Source organism: Aotus nancymaae, unplaced genomic scaffold (assembly GCF_030222135.1).
Source record: "Aotus nancymaae isolate 86718 unplaced genomic scaffold, 86718_ANA_hifiasm-v0.15.2.pri h1tg000062l, whole genome shotgun sequence".
NCBI lineage: Eukaryota > Metazoa > Chordata > Mammalia > Primates > Aotidae > Aotus > Aotus nancymaae.
Window position 1 is genome coordinate 1,447,643 of NW_026988476.1, and position 19,550 is coordinate 1,467,192.

A 19,550-nucleotide genomic window follows, 5' to 3' on the forward strand; every position below is an offset into this window, starting at 1 on the left:
TTAGGGGAACAGGTTAGGTGTTTGGGTACATGAATAAGTTGTTTAGTGGTGATTTTTGAGATTTTGGTGCACCCATCACCCAAGCAGTATACAGAGTACCCACTGTCTAGTCTTTTATTTCTTAACCACCTCTCACCCTTTACCCTAGAATCCCCAAAGTCCATTGTATCAATCTTAAGCTTTTGCGCCCTTATAGCTTACCTTCCACTTACGAATGAGAACATCCGATGTTTGCTTTTCCATTCCTGAGTTACTTTACTTAGAATAATAGTCTCCAGTTCCATCCAGGTTGCTGCAAATGCCATTGTTTTGTTTCTGTTTATGGCTGAGTGGTATTCTATGGTATATATATCACATTTTCTTTATTTCCTTGTTGATTGATGGGCATTTGGGCTGGTTCCATAATTTTGCAGTTGTGAATTGTGCTGATGTAAACATGCGTGTGCAAGTATCTGTGTATGTTTATAGCAGTGGAATTGCTGGATCAAATGGCAAATCTACCTTCAGTTCTTTTAGGAATATCTATACAATTTTACATAGTGGTTATACTAATTTACATTCCCAGCAACAGTGTAAAAGTGTTCCCTTTTCACCACATCCGTGCCAACATCTATCGTGTTTTTGTTTTTTTGAGACAGAGTTTCGCTCTTGTTGCCCAGGCTGGAGTGCAGTGGTGTAGCACACTACAACCTCCACCTCCCAGGATCAGGCGATTCTCCTGCCTCAGCCTCCTGAGTAGCTGGGATGATAGGCATACACCACCATGCCAGGCTAATTTTTGTATTTTTAATAGAGACGGCGTTTCACCGTGTTGGCCAGGCTGGTCTTGAACTCCTGACCTCAGGTCATCCACCCACCTCAGCCTCCCGAAGTGCTGTGATTACAGGCATGATGACCACGCCCCACCTGTTTTGATGTTTTGATTATAGCCATTCTTATAGGAGTAAGATGGTATTACATTGTGGTTTTGATTTGAATTTCCCTGATAATTAGTGATGAGCATTTTTAAATATTTTTTTTGGCTATTTGTATATCTTCTTCAGAGAATTGTCTGTGTCCTTAGCCCACTTTTTGATGGGACTGTTTTTTTCTTGCTGATTTGAGTTTCTTGTATATTCTGGATATTAGAAGAAACAGAATTTTTTTTTGGTAGTTGTTTTTAATTTGGAATCATTTTTCACTGAATTCATCTTAAAACCCTAGCATTTTTGGTCTAAAGTATCTAAAATACAGAATTTCCTAGCTTTCTTCATTTGTGAAAGTTCCTTTACCTCTTTAGTCCACAAAGAATGTGTTTTGACAAGGAATCTCACTCCAAGAATTGATGTATATAAAACTGTGTGCTCTGAAGTTATTTTCCTTGGGCTCTGACTACAAATTAGTGCAAGACCACTGACAGCATTGTCAATGATGGAACTGCCACTTAGGTACTTGCTGCTTCTTTAGAAGTGTAAATCACCCTAGAAGTCACCGAATTTATGCCTGGTTGCCTTCTTGAGTATCTCACCTCACTTCTGGCTTTTAGTCTGTTGGATTTCATAATCATCATTTTCCTTTTATAGGTCTCCCCATGTCTGAATGTGCTTTCCTGGTTGCTGTTTGTCAGTGACACTGATGTACTGGCTGATGCCTGCTGGGCCCTCTCATATCTATCAGATGGACCTAATGATAAAATTCAAGCAGTCATTGATGCGGGAGTATGTAGGAGACTTGTGGAGCTGCTGATGTAAGATATCTTTTAGAAAGTGTGTTCACTTTTTTTCCCTTGGTACTAGTTTTCTAGCTGCTAATACTTAAATATCAATTAATTGTATATTATATTGGTTTATTGTGCTTTGGGCTACTGTTTTTTGTTACTTGTTTATGTTGATGTCAGATCTGTTTGTCTTGTTTTATTGAGGCTTATAGGGAACCTCTTACTCCTCTGCTGCTAGCAGGCCTTTAGCAGAAACATTTGGAAAACTCTGATCTGTGTAGTTCCAGTCTCATACTGGATGACCTGAGATCAACCACCAGACGTCAGAAGATATACTGCCACTAAAGTAGTCATTCCTTATCTGTCTGTCTCATTTAGAGCTTTTTTAAGACAAGTATCAGAAACTGAATCTTATTTTGGTTTATCATCTTTGTGCTGCTTTTGATAATGCAGTGGAAGATTTACTCGTTACATAAATAATTTGAGACTGTATTAATCCAATTTTTAGATGATACAGAAGAAAAAAAGTGATAACATAATGGAGAAATGGTACAATTACAAGCAACTGGAAATTTAATTAAAGTACAAAATAGATGCAAGGAGACATTGTCTCAAACATGACACTTGGAATGGATTAGATAGTTATAATGTATTAATACAAAATACAAAACTCTGGATTATAGCTGGCTGCAGACTGAATGCAGATCAGTATTGTAGTGCTAATGTGAATGAATGGCAGTATGATGCTGCAGGAGTCAGAATTACGTCATTCAAAATCTGGGAAGTAATCCTTTGTATTCTTTATCCATTAGACTACTATATATTTTAGTCATTTCTTTTTAATCATCATATCTTAAATGTGAAGGAAATGGCAAAGTTTTTAGATGAGTGATCAGCCTTATTAAAGGGGAGGGAAAAGTAGGACCCTTAAAGAAAAAAGATACTGACTTATTTAGCTAGAAATAAGGATTTAATATCTGTCTTCGTGTGTGTGTGTGTGTGTGTGTGTGTGTGTGTGTGTGTATATGTATGTATGTATGTATGTATAGCTTTGTGGAGGGGTTTTCGACCAGTAAGGCAGCTTAGTAGGTTTAGTTGAAAGACCTTTATATTTGGAGTGTGACTCCTGACTTGCATTTTCAAGTTAGTTCAGCTGTTGATGTGTCGTTTTTACCTCTGTGAAAATTAAGACAATTTATAAAACTTAAAAATGTTGCATAAGTATTAGCTATTGCTCTCCATTATCTCAGCAGCCATACAAGACCGAGTAAAGAGGAAATGAAACCTAAATTAAAGAATGAGAGGGAAAACTTGGAATCCAGGTGATGGAATACCTGGGAAAGATTCCTAGGAAAGATTGGTAGTTTTTTCCAAATGTACTAAAATAAAGGGAAAGTCAGTTCTTCTAGGGGACATGATAAGAGTTCCCTTAATTACCCCCATAGGTACCTTTCTGTTCTAAAATTCTATCACAATTTTTTTTTTTAAATTTTGGTTCTAAGGAAATGAGACTAAGGATACAACTGTTGGCTATAACATTACTTTTTATTTTTTCAGGCATAATGATTATAAAGTGGTTTCTCCTGCTTTGCGAGCTGTGGGAAACATTGTCACAGGGGATGATATTCAGACACAGGTATGAAGAGGTGATAATTGTTTCTTTGTTCCTTTAAAAAGAGTACTACATTGGCTGGGCACAGTGGCTCACTCCTGTCATCCCAGCACTCCGGGAGGCTGAGGCAAGTGGGTCACGAGGTCAGGAGATTAAGATCATCCTGGCCAACATGGTGAAACCCTGTCTGTACTGAAATACAAAAAATTAGCTGGGTGTGGTGGTGCGTGCCTGTAGTTCCAGCTACTTGGCAGGCTGAGGCAGGGGAATTGCTTGAACATGGGAAGTGGAGATTGCAGTGAGCCTAGATTGTGCCATTGCACTCCAACCTGGTGACAGAGCGAGACTCCATCTCAAAAAAACAAAACAAAACAAAAAAACAGTACATTGAACTTCATGATCATATTTCTATTGTAGTATTTAACTTCATATTGTTACGGAAATTTGATACTGTGTTTCACTAATGTTTAAAAATGTTGAGCCAGTGCAGTGGCTCATGCCTGTAATCCCAGCAGTTTGGGAGACAGAGGCGGGTAGATCACCTGAGTTCAGGAGTTCGGCACCAACCTGGGTGACATGGTGAAACCCCGACTCTACTAAAAATAAAAAAAATAGCCAAATGTGGTGGCGTACACCTGTAATCCCAGCTACTAGGGAGGCTGGAGAGTCTCTTGAATCTGGGAGGCAGAGGTTGCAGTGAGCTGAGATCGTACCACTGCACTCCAGCCTGGGTGACAGAGCAAGGCCCCAGCTTAAAAAAATAAAAGCAAACAAAAATGTTGGTTTAGGCATCTACTCTAGTACCTTCAGCATCTCTGACTTGACCTGTTGATTGTAGTAATTTGGGGTTCCCCTATGATAATGACTTATCTTTTGGTCAGAAAGATTTGTTTTTCTTCCCTATTTGAAATGGTTCTCACGAGCATCTGAAGCCTCTAGTAGCATCTTTTCTCTGTCTGTGTCATCTCAATATCACCTTCTGATAGCTTTCTCCTTCTGCACATGGTAAGTCCCCTGTGTAAGGAAGAGTCTTCCCTTTCTAATGTCACCGTCTATTCCATTCAACTTCTGTATCAAGACACACCATTCACAGTGCATTGTTAACAGCTATATTTCTTCTTGAAATCTTAGCTGCATAATGTTGAAGTCTTTTAGTTCTTCTTCCTCATTGACCATTTATTTCTCCCTAGGGAGCTCATTTTTCTCTTGTCTCCTTTTGTGGGCATCCTCCATAGGGCAATCCTTCAGCCTCATTCATAGATCTTACTTATTATGTCGGTGATCACCCTTGTGTGCATGGATTGAGACTTGGGAATTGGGTTTTAGCCTTAGCTTTTTCTTCACTGGTTCTGACTTTCAGCAATACATTTAATGCCTTTTTTATCTCTAAAATTAGCTAGATTGGATTTGTTCTCTCAGATGTCTTCTAACTGTTAGGTATTTACTTTAAATTTATTCTGTACACAAGGAAACTCATTTCCCCCTGTGTAATCTGAACTTCTGCTTATGTTTCCCTGTATCAGTGAACGGCACTAACAGTTCCCCCCGAAACCTGGACATTGACTTGATTCTTTCCTCTCCTCTACCTCTCTCATCAGTTACTAAGTCCTGTTGTTCTGTCTCTATTCATCTCTTGCAGTGCTTAGTTCAGACATTTCAGAAGAGAAGAGGAGAAGAAAAGAATCTATGTTTGACTATATTTGCATAAAATTTCTCTAGAAGGATATACAGGAAACCGAAAATATTGGTTGTCTTTGAGGAGAACTGATTGGCTAGGGTATAAGAAGGGGAAAGAGGCTTTTAACAACTATAGAGTCTTTATACCCTCTGAATTTTTGAACCCTATCAGTATCTTTCCGTCCCTCATCCACCTCCATATGCTGTATGCTTTTGCCATATTTGTTCCTTGAATTGGCTATGATCACTATCAGCTCTGAGCTTTAACACATACTTTATTCCCTCTGCCTGGAACATATGCCTTCACTACTACCCCTTGTTCTGACTGCCACCTCACACATATCCACATTCTCTGCCCCTAATATTTTCTCATTTTTCAAGTCTTGGTATTAACATTATTGTCTCTGAGAAGCCCTGTTTGACCCTAAACTCTTAAGTTAGGTACTTGTTTTTTTTTCCATCTGTCAGAGAGTACTAATTGCATTGTATTGTAACTAATTACAAGATTTTAAGATTCTAGAGGTGGTTTATATCAATGTACATTTCTTTGCACTATAAATCTAATAATTTCTGGCATAATATATGGGGACTCAGAATATTTATTGAATGGAATGAGGTTCTGAATCTATACATCTAGTTCTGACCTGTCTCAAGTGTCAGTTCTATATCTGCAGCAGCCTGTTAACATGTTTCTGCTTGCATATCTCACATTTGTCTTTCAGTATATCTTACAGTATGTCTTGCAGTATATCTGTGAGTATATCTTGCAATTTATCCCCCACAAAGCAAGTTCCAAGTTTTGATTTTTCCTATTTCAAGTAATGATATAACTATTCTTTAACCTACACATGAAACCTTACAGTCATATTTGGTGTTTTCTTCCCTCATACTTTGGTCTTCTTGATGCTTATTGTTACTAATCCCCATCAAATTACCTTCTTTTGGTCCTTGTCATGCAGAGGTTGTTGCTGTACCCACTCATCCTCCTAGTCTATTAAGCAGTTACTCCTCTCAATTTATTCCTCCTAATAACAAATGAATCTTTCCTAAAATAATGTTATACACATTATTTTCCTCCTAGAAACAATAAGCTGCTTTAGTGCCTGTGAGATAAAGAACCTTAAAAGATTCAAAGGAATTTCTCCTTAAGATTTTAGTCTCATTGTTCTTTCTAGCGTATTATTTTTGGGGCATAGAACTCTTTCTTAGTAGCCTCATTATGGCCAGGTACGCTGGCTTATGCTTGTAATCCTAGCATTTTGAGAGGCTGAGGTGAGAGAATTGCCTGAGCCCACTAGTTCCAAACCAGCCTGGGCAATGTAGCAAGATCACATCCCTAAAATTTTTTTTTTAGGTCAGCTGGGCATGATAACATGTAACTGTAGTCCTAGCTACTCTACTCAGGAAGGTGAGGCAAAAGAATTGCTTGAGCCCAAGAGTTTGAGGTTATAGTGAGCTATCATTGTGCCACTGCACTCCAGCCTTAGTGACAGAACAAGACCCTGTTTCTTAAAATAGCCTCAGTAGTCTGTTCTTATGGTGCTTTGTAACAGCTTGTCTCTGCATTTTTTCACATGTAGCTTATGTGCAGTATCAATCCACTTTTTGCTAATGAAATCCTGTTGCCAATTTAATAGACAAAAAAGACTTGATTTTAATTTGCATTTCTTTAATTACTTGTGGGATAATTTTTTTATTAAAATTTTAGTTTCTCTTTTCAGTTTACACAATGAGTATAGCAACCTTCTCATTTGTTCCAAATATTTTTCACATTGGGTGGTGTACATTTAAAATCTGTTATGATTTTTGACAGGACAACATTTGTTTGGTGACATTTTTATTTTCCCCCTATAATTTCTTTATGTTCGTATAGTCTTTTACCATCCTCAAATCAGCTCTTTTCTAATATTTTCTTCCTCTTTATGATTCTTTTAAAAAATAGTTATTCTTAATTAGTTGCAAATTTATTTGGTGACCTAGGATTTGTATTAGTCTGTTATCTCACTGCTATAAAGAAATAGTAAGACTGGGTAGTTGATAAATAAAAGAAGTTTAATTGGCTTATGGTTCTGCAGGCCATATAGGATGTAGTTTCTACTAGAGGCCAGACTGTTAGAAGGAAAACTAAGAAACAAAAAGAAGTAACTTCATCATCAACAATCTGGACGTCCACTCAGAGACCCAATCTGAAAGTCAGCAACTACGAAGACGACAGGTGGATAAATCCACCAAGATGGGAAGAAACCAGCACAAAAAGAATGAAAATGCCCGAAACTAGAATGCCTCTCCTCCTACAAAGGATCACAACTCCTCACCAGCAAGGGAACAAGGCTGGATGGAGAATGAGTGTGATGAATTGACAGAATCAGCCTTCAGAAGGTGAGTAGTAAGAAACTTCTGTGAGCTAAAAGAACATGTTCTAACCCAATGCAAAGAAACTAAGAACCTTGAAAAAAGATTTGACGAAATGCTAACAAGAATAAACAACTTAGAGAGGAATGTAAGTGAACTGATGGAGCTGAAAAACACAACACGAGAACTTCGTGAAGCATACACAAGTTTCAACAGCTGAATTGATCAAGCAGAAGAAAGGATATCAGAGGTTGAAGATCAACTCAATGAAATAAAACGAGAAGGCAAGATTAGAGAAAAAAGGGTAAAAAGGAATGAACAAAGTCTCCAAGGAATATGGGACTATGTGAAAAGACCTAATCTATGTTTGATAGGTGTACCTGAATGTGACAGAGAGAATGAATCCAAGATGGAAAATACTCTTCAGAATATTATCCAGGAAAAGTTCCCCAACCTAGCAAGGCAGGCCAGTATTCAAGTTCAGGAAGTACAGAGAACACCACAAAGATATTCCTCAAGAAGATCAACCCCAAGGCACATAATCGTCAGTTTCACCAGGGTTGGAATGAAGGAGAAAATGCTAAGGGCAGCCAGAGAGAAAGGTCGGGTTACCCACAAAGGGAAACCCATCAGACTCACATCAGATTTCCCAGCAGAAACCCTATAAGCCAGAAGAGAGTGGGGGCCAATATTCAACATCCTTAAAGAAAAGAACTTTCAACCCAGAATTTCATATCCAGCCAAACTAAGCTTCATAAGTGAAGGAGAAATAAAATCCTTTACGAACAAGCAAGTACTTAGCGATTTCATCACTACCAGGCTTGCTTTACAAGATCTCTTGAAAGAAGCACTAAACATAGAAAGGAACAACCAGTACCAGCCACTCCAAAAACATACCAAATGGTAAAGAGCATCAACACAATGAAGAAACTGCATCAACTAACGGGCAAAACAGCCAGCTAGCATCAAAATGGCAGTATCAAATTCACACATAACAATATTAACCCTAAATGTAAATGGGCTAAATGCCCCAATCAAAAGACACAGACTGACTGGCAAATTGGATAAAAAGCCAAAACCCATCGGTGTGCTGTATCCAGGAAACCCATCTCACATGCAAGGATACACAAAAGCTCAAAATAAAGGGATGGAGGAAGATTTACCAAGGAGATGGAGAACAGATAAAAGCAGGAGTTGCAATTCTCATCTCTGATAAAATAGACTTTAAAGCAACAAAGATCAAAAGAGACAAAGAAGGACACTACATAATGGTAAAAGGATCAATGCAACAAGAAGAGCTAACGATCCTAAATATATATGCACCCAATATAGGAGCACCCAGATACATAAGGCAAGTTCTTAATGACTTACAAAGAGACTTAGACTCCCACACAATAATAGTGGGAGACTTTAACACTCCATTGTCAATATTAGACAGATCAACCAGACAGAAAGTTAACAAGGATATCCAGGACTTGAACTCAGACCTGGAACAAGCAAACCTAATAGACGTTTACAGAACTCTCCAGCCCAAATCCACAGAATATACAGTCTTCTCAGCACCACATCGCACCTACTCTAAAATTGACCACATAATTGGAAGTAAATCACTCCTCAGCAAATGCAAAAGAACAGAAATCTTAACAAACAGTCTTTCAGACCACAGTGCAATCAAGTTAGAACTCAGAATTCAGAAACTAACTCAGAACCGCACAGCTTCATGGAAACTGAACAACTGGCTCTTGCATGTTGACTGGATAAACAATGAAATGAAGGCAAAAATAAAGACATACTTTGAACCCAACGAGAATGATGATACAACATACCAGAATCTTTGGACACATTTAAAGCAGTGTCTAGAGGAAAATATATAGCAATGAATGCCCACATGAGAGGCAAGGAAAGATCTAAAATCGACATCCTATCATCAAAATTGAAAGAATTAGAGGAGCAAGATCAAAAAAAACTCAAAACGTAGCAGAAGAGAAGAAATAACTAAGATCAGAGCAGAACTGAAGGAGATAGAGACACAAAAAACCCTTCAAAAAATCAATAAACCCAGTAGCTGGTTTTTCGAAAAGATCAACAAAATAGACCACTAGCCAGATTAATAAAAAAGAAAAGAGAGAATAATCAAATAGATGCAATAAAAAATGATAAAGGGGATATCACCACAGATTCCACAGAAATACAAACCATCATCAGAGATTATTACAAACAACTCTATGCACATAAACTAGTAAACCTGGAAGAAATGGATAAAGTCCTGGACACTTGTATCCTCCCAAGCCTAAACCAGGAATAAGTCGATACCCTGAACAGACCAATAATAAGGTCTGAAGTTGAGGCAGCAATTAAGAGCCTACCACCCAAAAAAAGCCCAGGTCCAGATGGGTTCACAGCCGAATTCTACCAGATGTACCAAGAGGAGCTGGTACCATTCCTTCTGAAACTATTCCAAGTAATCCAAAAAGAGGGAATCCTTCCCAAATCATTTTATGAGACCAACATCATCCTGATACCAATACCTGGCAGAGACTCAGCAAGAAAAGAAAACTTCAGGCCAATATCCACGATGAACATAGATGCAAAAATCTTCAATAAAATACTGGCAAACTGATTGCAACAGCACATCAAAAAGCTTATCCACCATGATCAAGTAGGATTCATCCCGGGGATGCAAGGCTGGTTCAACATACCCAAGTCTGTAAACATATTTTACCACATAAACAGAACCAAAGACAAAAACCACATGATTATCTCAATTGATGCAGAGAAGGCCTTTGACAAAATTCAACAGCCCTTTATGCTAAAAACCCTCAATAAACTAGGTATTGACGGAACGTATCTCAAAATAATAAAAGCTATTTACGACAAACCAACAGCCAATATCATACTGAATGGGCAAAAACTGGAAGCATTCCCTTTGAAATCTGGCACTAGACAAGGATGCCCTTTCTCACTACTCCTATTCAGTATAGTACTGGAAGTTCTAGCCAGAGCAATCAGGCAAGAAAAAGAAATAAAGGGTATTCAAATAGGAAAGGAGGAAGTCAAATTATCTCTATTTGCAGATGACATGATTGTATATCTAGAAGACCCCATCGTCTCAGCCCAAAATCTCCTGAAACTGATAAGCAACTTCAGCAAAGTCTCAGGATATAAAATCAATGTGCAAAAATCACAAGCATTCCTATACACCAATAACAGATGTAAAGAGAGCCACATCAAGAATGAACTGCCATTCACAATTGCTACCAAGAGAATAAAATACCTAGGAATACAACTAGCAAGGAACGTAAAGGATTTCTTCAAAGAGAACTACAAACCACTGCTCAACAAAACAAGAGAGGACACAAACAGATGGAGAAACATTCCATGTTCATGGTTAGGAAGAATCAGTATCATGAAAATGGCCATACTGCCCAAAGTAATTTACAGATTCAACGCTGTCCCCATCAAGCTACCAGTGACCTTCACGGAACTGGAAAAAACCACCTTAAACTTCATATGGAACCAAAAGAGAGGCTGCATAGCCAAGTCAATTCTAAGCAAAAAGAACAAAGCAGGAGGCATCACACTACTGGCCTTGAAACTATACTACAAGGCTACAGTAATCAAAACAGCATGGTACTGGCACCAAAACAGAGATATAGACCAATGGAACAGAACAGAGGCCTCGGAGGCAACACCACACATCTACAACCATCCGATCTTTGACAAACCTGACAAAAACAAGCAATGGGGAAAGGATTCCCTGTTTAATAAATGGTGTTGGGAAAACTGGCTAGCCATGTGCAGAAAGCAGAGACTGGACCCCTTCCTGACACCTTACACTAAAATTAACTCCAGATGGATTAAAAACTTAAACATAAGACCTAACATCATAAAAACCCTAGAAGAAAATCTAGGCAAAACCATTCAGGACATAGGCATAGGCAAGGACTTCATGACCAAAACACCAAAAGCATTGGCAACAAAAGCCAAAATAGACAAATGGGACCTAATCAAACTCCACAGCTTCTGCACAGCAAAAGAAACAGTCCTTAGAGTGAATTGGCAACCAACAGAATGGGAAAAAATTTTTGCAATCTACCCATCTGACAAAGGGCTGATATCCAGAATCTACAAAGAACTAAAACAGATATACAAGAAAAAAACAAGCAAACCCATTCAAAAGTGGGCAAAGGATATGAACAGACACTTTACAAAAGAAGACATACATGAAGGCAACAAACATATGAAAAAATGCTCATCATCACTGGTCATTAGAGAAATGCAAATCAAAACTACATTGAGATAGGGAACCTCACGCCAGTTAGAATGGCAATCATTAAAAAATCTGGAGACAACAGATGCTGGAGAGGATGTGGAGAAATAGGAACACTTTTACACTGTTGGTGGGAGTGTAAATTAATTCAACCATTGTGGAATACAATGTGGCGATTCCTCAAGGAAATAGAAATAGAAATTCCATTTGACCCAGCAATCCCATTACTGGGTATATATCCAAAGGATTATAAATCGTTCTACTATAAGGACACATACACATGAATGTTCATTGCAGCACTGTTTACAAGAGCAAAGACCTGGAACCAACCCAAATGCCCTTCAATGATAGATTGGACAGGGAAAATGTGGCACATATACACCATGGAATACTATGCAGCCATCAAATACGATGAGTTTGTGTCCTTTGTAGGGACATGGATGAACCTGGAAACCATCATTCTCAGCAAACTGACACAAGAACAGAAAATCAAACACAGCATGTTCTCACTCATAGGCGGGTGTTGAAAAATGAGAACACATGGACACAGGGAGGGGAGCATCACACACTGGGGTCTGTAGGGGGGAAATAGGGGAGGGACAGCATGGGGTGGGTAGTTGGGGAGCGATAGCATGGGGAGAAGTCCCAGATACAGGTGATGGGGAGGAAGGCAGCAAATCACACTGCCATGTGTGTACCTATGCAACAATCTTGCATGTTCTTCACATGTACCCCAAAATCTAAAATGCAATTAAAAAAAAAGTAGCTTCTGCTTCTGGGGAGGCCTCAGAAAACTTAAAAGTCATGGCAGAAGGTGAAGAGAAAGGCATGTCTTATGTGACCTGAGCAGGAGCAAGGAGTGGGGGAAGGTGCTACATACTAGAACAGAACCAAGGGGATGGTGCTAAACCATTCGTGAAGGATCCATCCCCATGATCCAGTCACCTCCCACCAGGCCCCACCTTCAACCCTGGGGATTACAGTTTGACATGTGATTTGGGTGGGGACACAGATCCAAACCATATCAGGGTTAAGAACTAATTTTGAAAAAAATGTTTTTCAACTATTTAGCTTTTAAATTTAGTTCTGTCAAAGCCAATAGTCATTGGAAGAAGGGGTTAACTTTTATTATAAACTTTATAAATAGCTCCGTTTGTTTCTAGAATAGATCTCTGTTCTCTATGTTTAGTGATTTTCAAACCTGCCATACAGTATTTTAATCCAACTTTTATTATTTTAATTTCTAGTAGAGTAGGTCTCCTTCTCCATGTGTATTTGTGTTACCTGCCTCACTGTTATAAACTGATAGGTGGGGTCATATGTTTTTTATCTTTGTATCTTATAAAGCACCTGATATATTTCATTAAGTGTGTATTGGTTCATTGACTGCCAGGTAGTGTGTTATCAGAGGACCTAAAAATCTGAGACTCCTGACTTTCTGACCAGTTGACATATTTACCCATTCAGAAGACTTATGCTATTGGGATAAGAAGGTGAATGAGTAATCCTGTTGTAATTGCTAATAATAACATTATTGTATCTTCAGTGCAGTTTAGCAGTTGTGAATGTGTACGATGAAACTGGATTGATAATCTTAGAAACTAATTCTTATTAACAGTGAATGCTTATTTTTTTACCTGTATAAAGTTACTTATTTATAAAATTTCAAGGGAGATGTTATGTCTTCACCTAAATTTTTACTAAAATATGTTCCTTAGGTTAAACATTTACTTCTATTTAGAACAATACAATAAGTAAAATTTTCAAACTTTTTCTTTTAGGTAATTTTGAATTGCTCAGCTCTGCAGAGTTTATTACATTTGCTGAGTAGCCCAAAGGAATCTATCAAAAAGGAAGCATGTTGGACAATATCTAATATTACAGCTGGAAATAGGGCACAGATCCAGGTAACCTTATAAGACCTATCTTTCAGTATTTTTATTGAAAAGAAAGATGTTTTTCAGTCACCCTTTAAAACATAATATTGTTTTCGGCCGGGCGCGGTGGCTCATGCCTGTAATTTCAGCACTCTGGGATGCTGAGGCCAGAGGATCACTTGAGGTCAGGAGTTGAAGACCAGCCTGGTCAGCATGGTGAAACCCTGTCTCTACTAAAAATACAAAAAATTAGCTGGGCGTGCTGGCAGGTGCCTGGAGTCCCAGCTACTCAGGAGGCTGAGGCAGGAGAATCACTTGAACCCAGGAGGTAGAGGTTGCAGTGAGCTGAGATTGTGCCACTGCACTCCATCCTTGGTGACAGAGCTAGACTCCATCTCAAAACAAAGAATATATTGTTTTCACTATTGCTTTGAAGACCACTAACTTCGAATGTTGTTGTCTTATTTCATAGTCAGCTTTTCACTTTATCCTAGCTTATAGATGTTAAGTCTTTTGAAATTTACACTTAAGCCTTTGTGTTTCTTGTGCCTTTAATATTTGATGTTTCACTAAGGTCCAGGAAATAGTGTCTTGTATTTTCAAAATGTTTTGATAGGCTTTATGCTGAACATATTGGCTTTACTCTTTCCAAGTAAGATACGTATTTTTCTGAGGGACCCATGTGGTAGAGTGCCTCAAATTTTCATGAATTTTTGGATACCCATTTTTCTTTAAATAGTTACTTGGTTTTTACTTTTGTCTTTTTATTGGTGGGAGAGTAACTCAAGTGGAAGACAAGCAGTGGGCCACAGTGTTCAGCCTGGGCAATGATCAAGGATGGAACAATGGGTAGGAAAAGATACAACACAGACTTAGAGGACTTTCGAGATGAGTGGAAACATAGGGGTCATCTAATCCAAAATTTTCATTTACTACAATGTATGTCAGTGTATTGAAGCATCCATTACATTGTATCCCACTAATATATACAATTATTATTTGTCAATAAAATTTGAATAAAAAGATGAAGTGGCTCATGGAATTAAAATGATTTGCTCAAGGGCACCTCTAGTAAATGACAGGACCAGGATTAGGTGTCTTTTCACTAATCAGCTTTGTCAAACTTTGTTGACTTCCTTTACGGATATAATAGAGTTTTTCACCAGAAAAGCATTTTGTCCCCAAAATGATGAATTAGGAACTGAGATTTATAGCTATAACAATTTGTAGCATTCAAATGAGGTGTTTTCATCTGTATTTGATTGCCTGTTACCACCAGGCTTTTTTATGCAGAACTTCCCAGTTTCTTAATGTAGGAAATAGTATAAACCCATGTTAGGTACTTGAGCCAGGGAGAAACAGTGAGAAAGTAATTTTGAGAAGGCTACTTTAGTATTAATACGTGAATGGGATTGAGTAAAAGTACTCCATCCAACTATTAGCCTTATTTTGGTAATCTGGGAGGTGGCGGCTTAGAATAGGATGGCAATGGCAAAGGAAAGGAAAAAAGATGGACTCAGGATTTTTAAAATTGAGAATGTAAATTAATAGCCTTTGTGAACTAGAGAGGCTTAAAAGGAAACTTGATGATGTGTTTGGGGTGACTAGCAGACCTAATGTAAACTGCTGGCTACCCTGGGCTGATGATCCAGTGGGAAGAGAAGCCTAGAGAGTTTCACACATGCAAGATTGCATGCTCTAAGAGAGTGGAATAGCAGAGGAGCAGAAAATCGAACTGTTACAATTTGTTACTATGGGCAGAACAAAAGAGGACAGTAAAAGAGAAGAGAATTCAGAGAAAATAGGAGATTATAAGATCACAAACTCCAGGGAGGATGTACAGCATAAAGGTTAAGGATAGGCTGGGCACAGTGGCTCATGCCTGTAATCCCAGCACTTTGGGAGGTCAGTGTCAGCAGATCACCTGAGATCAGGAGTTCAAGGCCAGGTTGGTGAAACCCCGTCTCTACTAAAAATACAAAAAGTAGCCAGGAGTCATCGTGTGCACCTGTATTCCCAGCTGCTTGGGAGGCTGAGGCAGGAGAATTGCCTGACCCTTGGTGGTGGAAGCTGCAGTGAGCCGAGATCACGCCACTGCATTCCAACCTGGGCAACAGAGTGAGACTCAAAAAAAAAGATTAGGTATAATGATGTAACCCTTTCCAATTTGTTTTTGACAGGAGAAGGGGTGTTAATAGTGAAACTACCTTAGAAGTTATAATTAATATGAATATTTTTATAAATCTTATAGTTTACCTTTTCATTTAAATTTTTCTTTAATTTTAGACTGTGATAGACGCCAACATTTTTCCAGCCCTCATTAGTATTTTACAAACTGCTGAATTTCGGACAAGAAAAGAAGCAGCTTGGGCCATCACAAATGCAACTTCTGGAGGATCAGCTGAACAGATCAAGTAAGTACCAATCAACAGCATCTTGTAAGGTTAAAGAAAAATTGTTACTGTGTCTCTCACTTTATAACCTCCCCATATATTACCTAGAGTGAATGATTAGCCACCTTTGTGGGGAAAGGTGAGAGACAATCTTATTAAATAAGAATGTTTAGTTCCAGTCCTTAGGAAAATTGTCCTTGGTGTCATAATTATACTTAAATATATATTCTTTGTATTTCTCCCATTTCTTTTTGCTCAAGATAATCCTGGGATATAAGAAGTAAGGCATAGTTGAGGTTTGAGGCAATAGAAGTCCTTACAGAGCTTCAACCTACTCTGGAGCTACTTGGTCAGAAATATCTTGGGTAGTCTCCGTTACTTGTAGAACTTAGAGCCCAAGTTTAATAACTCACTCTTGCCCTTTCTAGTTTAGATATCTTAATAGTAGAGTTGAACCAGAATTGATAGAGTGGTATGTCTTAGAGTAAAGGGCCAAATTTGCTAGAGGCAGGTGTCTTCTAAAGTGCTATGGTATTTAGTTGTTAAAGGCAGAGATCTGTAGCAGCTTGAGGCTTAAATGACTCTCTTGGTAGCAGCTTAATTGAGATGGAGTCTTGCTCTGTCTCCCAGGCTGGAGTGCAGTGGTATGATCTTGGTTCACTACAACCTCTGCCTCCTGGGTTCAAGTGATTCTTCTGCGTCAGCCTCCCAAGTAGTTGGGATTACAGGTGTGCGCCAATGTGCCCAGCTAATTTTTGTATTTTTAGTAGAGACAGAGTTTTGCCGCATTGGCCAGGCTGGTCTTTAATTCCTGAGCTCAGGCGATCCGCCCATGTTGGCCTCCCAAAGTGCGGGGATTACAGGTGTGAGCCATTGTGCCTGATGAGCAGCTTATAATATTAATGTGTAGAGGAAAACATAAATACGGATGGGAATCAGTTCTTCAAAGGAGCATCATCATATAATTAAATGCAAAATTCAGGACATCTAGTATTTCAGATAGGGGAAGAAAAATAATGATGAAGATAAAAATGAAGCCTACACCCAGCCTGTCTTAACTTTTCTTTATAGAGAATCCAAAATTAGAGAAAGATGGTTTCAAATAGGTGCTAAAGCATTAACTCCTTACTCATATGTGGTATCAGACAAACATAGCTACTTCTTATATTGTTGCTTTGTGGACTAAATGTAGCCATTCAACAGATGCTAATTTTGAGTGTTCTGTTTGGAATTAAAAAATAAAAGTAGAGAAAATAAGAAGTATGTACCTGAAATAATAAAATTGCAAACAGATTAAATGCAATAGCTATGTTGGTAAAGTAAATCATGGGCAGGTTATGTAAGGGAGACTTCAGGTGATCTTTCAGAAGCACATATGTCTTTGAGGTTTTTCTCCAGCCTTCAAAATTCTAGTTCTAGGGTACTATGATTTTAAGTATACTGTCATCAGATGGCAAAAATATGAAGTACTATAGAATAGTTATTTGAATAAGCTGTATGTTCAAATTCACATTTATAATTATTGTTTATATTTTATAGTGAATATATTTTCTTAATTGAAATAAACCATAAACATACATATTTTATTATGCCATCTTTCATGAGAAAGTATTCAGGAGTATTTTGCTCTGTTAGAGAAGCATAGAATTGCTACTGTGCCTTTTTAAAATTCAGCATAGCTGTTTATAATAAAGCTATCAATCTCCTAGCAGTTTCTTCTTACCTACATGAAGAGTTATCTTGAAAGACTGTCACAAAAATATTACAGTTCAAATTACAAAAAACAAACAAATCAAAAAAACAAACTGACTTTATCACTTATAAAAGACAGCTTATCTGGCTTTTGCTTATTCTTGCAGATACCATATTTGAATGCAAGAAATAGAGTAGTTTAGGAAATATCTTGGCACTATTCCAGCACTTTGAGGCTGAGGCAGGCAAATCACTTGAGGAGTTCAAGACCAGCCTACATGGAGAAACTCTGTCTCTACAAAAATTAGCTTGGTGTGTTGGTATTCTCCTGTAGTTGCAGTTACTTGGAAGGCAGAGGTGGGACAATCACTTGAACTGGGGAGCACAGGTTGGTTGCAGTGAGCCAAGATCATGCCACTGCACTCCAGCTTGGGAGACAGAGTGAGAGACTGTCTCAAAAGATAAAAAAGAAGGCCGGTTGCGGTGGCTCACGCCTGTAATTCCAGCACGTTGGGAGGCTGAGGTAGGTGAATCACCTGAGGTCGGGAGTTTGAGACCAGCCTGACCAACGTGGAGAAAACCCATTTCTACTAAAAATACAGAATTAGCCAGGTGTGGTGGCACATGCCTGTAGTCGCAGCTACTCAGGAGACTATGGTAGGAGAATTGCTTGAACTCGAGAGGCAGAGGTTCCGGTGAGCCAAGATCGTGACACTGCACTGCACTCCAGCCTGGGCAACAAGAGCGAAACTCCATCTCAAAAAAAAAAAAAAAAAAAAAAAAAAACGAATATTGTAGGAAATATCTAGAATTTTAAGTTGAATATAATCAAATGTTAACACATATATAACACATGTTCTTAATGAGGGATAAGGATTATTAACTGAAAGAGATGAAACTTACCATTTGTATGGGGATTTGGCAGTTTTGGTGGGGAGAATAGCATGAGGAAAAGTGAAAGGATGCAGTGTTTTTGGAGGTGGCAGGTTGATCTTGCTATAGGTCATTCTTTCACAAGGATGATTAAGTAATTGATTGGTGGACTTTGAATACTGGGATGAAAGCCTCAGTCTTGGGTATTGGGAAGACTCGGACTGTCTAACCTCATGAATGATATGAAGTAAAACCTGTGTCTAGATTCATTATTTTTCTTTATGGATGTTCAGTTGTTTTAGCACTGTTAGTTGGAAAGTTGGAATCCCTTCTCCATTAAATTGCCTTTGCTCTTCTGTCAAAGATCAGTTGACTGTTTTTGTGTGGGTGTTTTCTGGATCCTCTGTTTTTTTTTGTCTGTGTGAATTTGCAGTTTATCTGAGAAGCAGCACACACACACACACACACAGGTAGTACAGTATAGGAAGTCCTCACTTAATGTCATTGATAGGTTCCAGGAAACTGTGACTTCAAGAGAAATGTTGTATATCAAAACCAGTTTTACCATAGGCTAATTAATATAAATCAGTTGAATTAATACTAAGTGAATATTTCTGGTCAAGGAAACATCACCAGCCTTCAAAATATAGACCCAAATATGAGCTATACATACATGTAAGAAAGATTAATAAAAACAAGTACAATAATTATCTAATTTTTGGTGAATCTGTGAATGATGGCAGTAGTAGTGGTGGTGGGTTAAATCAAAGAATACCTATTTACGAAACAAAAGTTACTATGAGCATCTCCTACCATCCTACCACCACCACACAATTAAAAAAGCAATAATAACATAAAAAATGATTCCCAGCACTGAATAATTTAATGAATGAAATAAAAATACAGTTGAGACCTTCAACAATGGATTAGATTAAGCAGAAGAAAGAATTACTGTTGTCTTTTGAAATAACCTAGTTAGACATGAATGAATGAATGAATAAAATAATTAAAAAAGAAAGCCTAAATGGCATATAGTATGCCATCAGGAGAACAAACATTCAAATATTGTGAATGTCTGGGCCCTGTATTTTGTTCCATTGGTTTTTTT

The 19,550-nt window shown here is 38.2% G+C and overlaps 1 protein-coding gene across 1 annotated transcript in view; it reads left to right on the forward strand.

Moving 5' to 3' along the window:
* KPNA1 (karyopherin subunit alpha 1) overlaps positions 1-19,550 on the forward strand; it is an 82,702-nt gene that overhangs the window by 58,468 nt on the left and 4,684 nt on the right. Inside the window, exons 9-12 of the mRNA XM_012476213.3 lie at positions 1,563-1,726; positions 3,254-3,332; positions 13,389-13,514; positions 15,771-15,898. Of these exons, the coding sequence (XP_012331636.1) occupies positions 1,563-1,726; positions 3,254-3,332; positions 13,389-13,514; positions 15,771-15,898 (497 nt within the window). The remainder of the gene's footprint in view (positions 1-1,562; positions 1,727-3,253; positions 3,333-13,388; positions 13,515-15,770; positions 15,899-19,550) is intronic.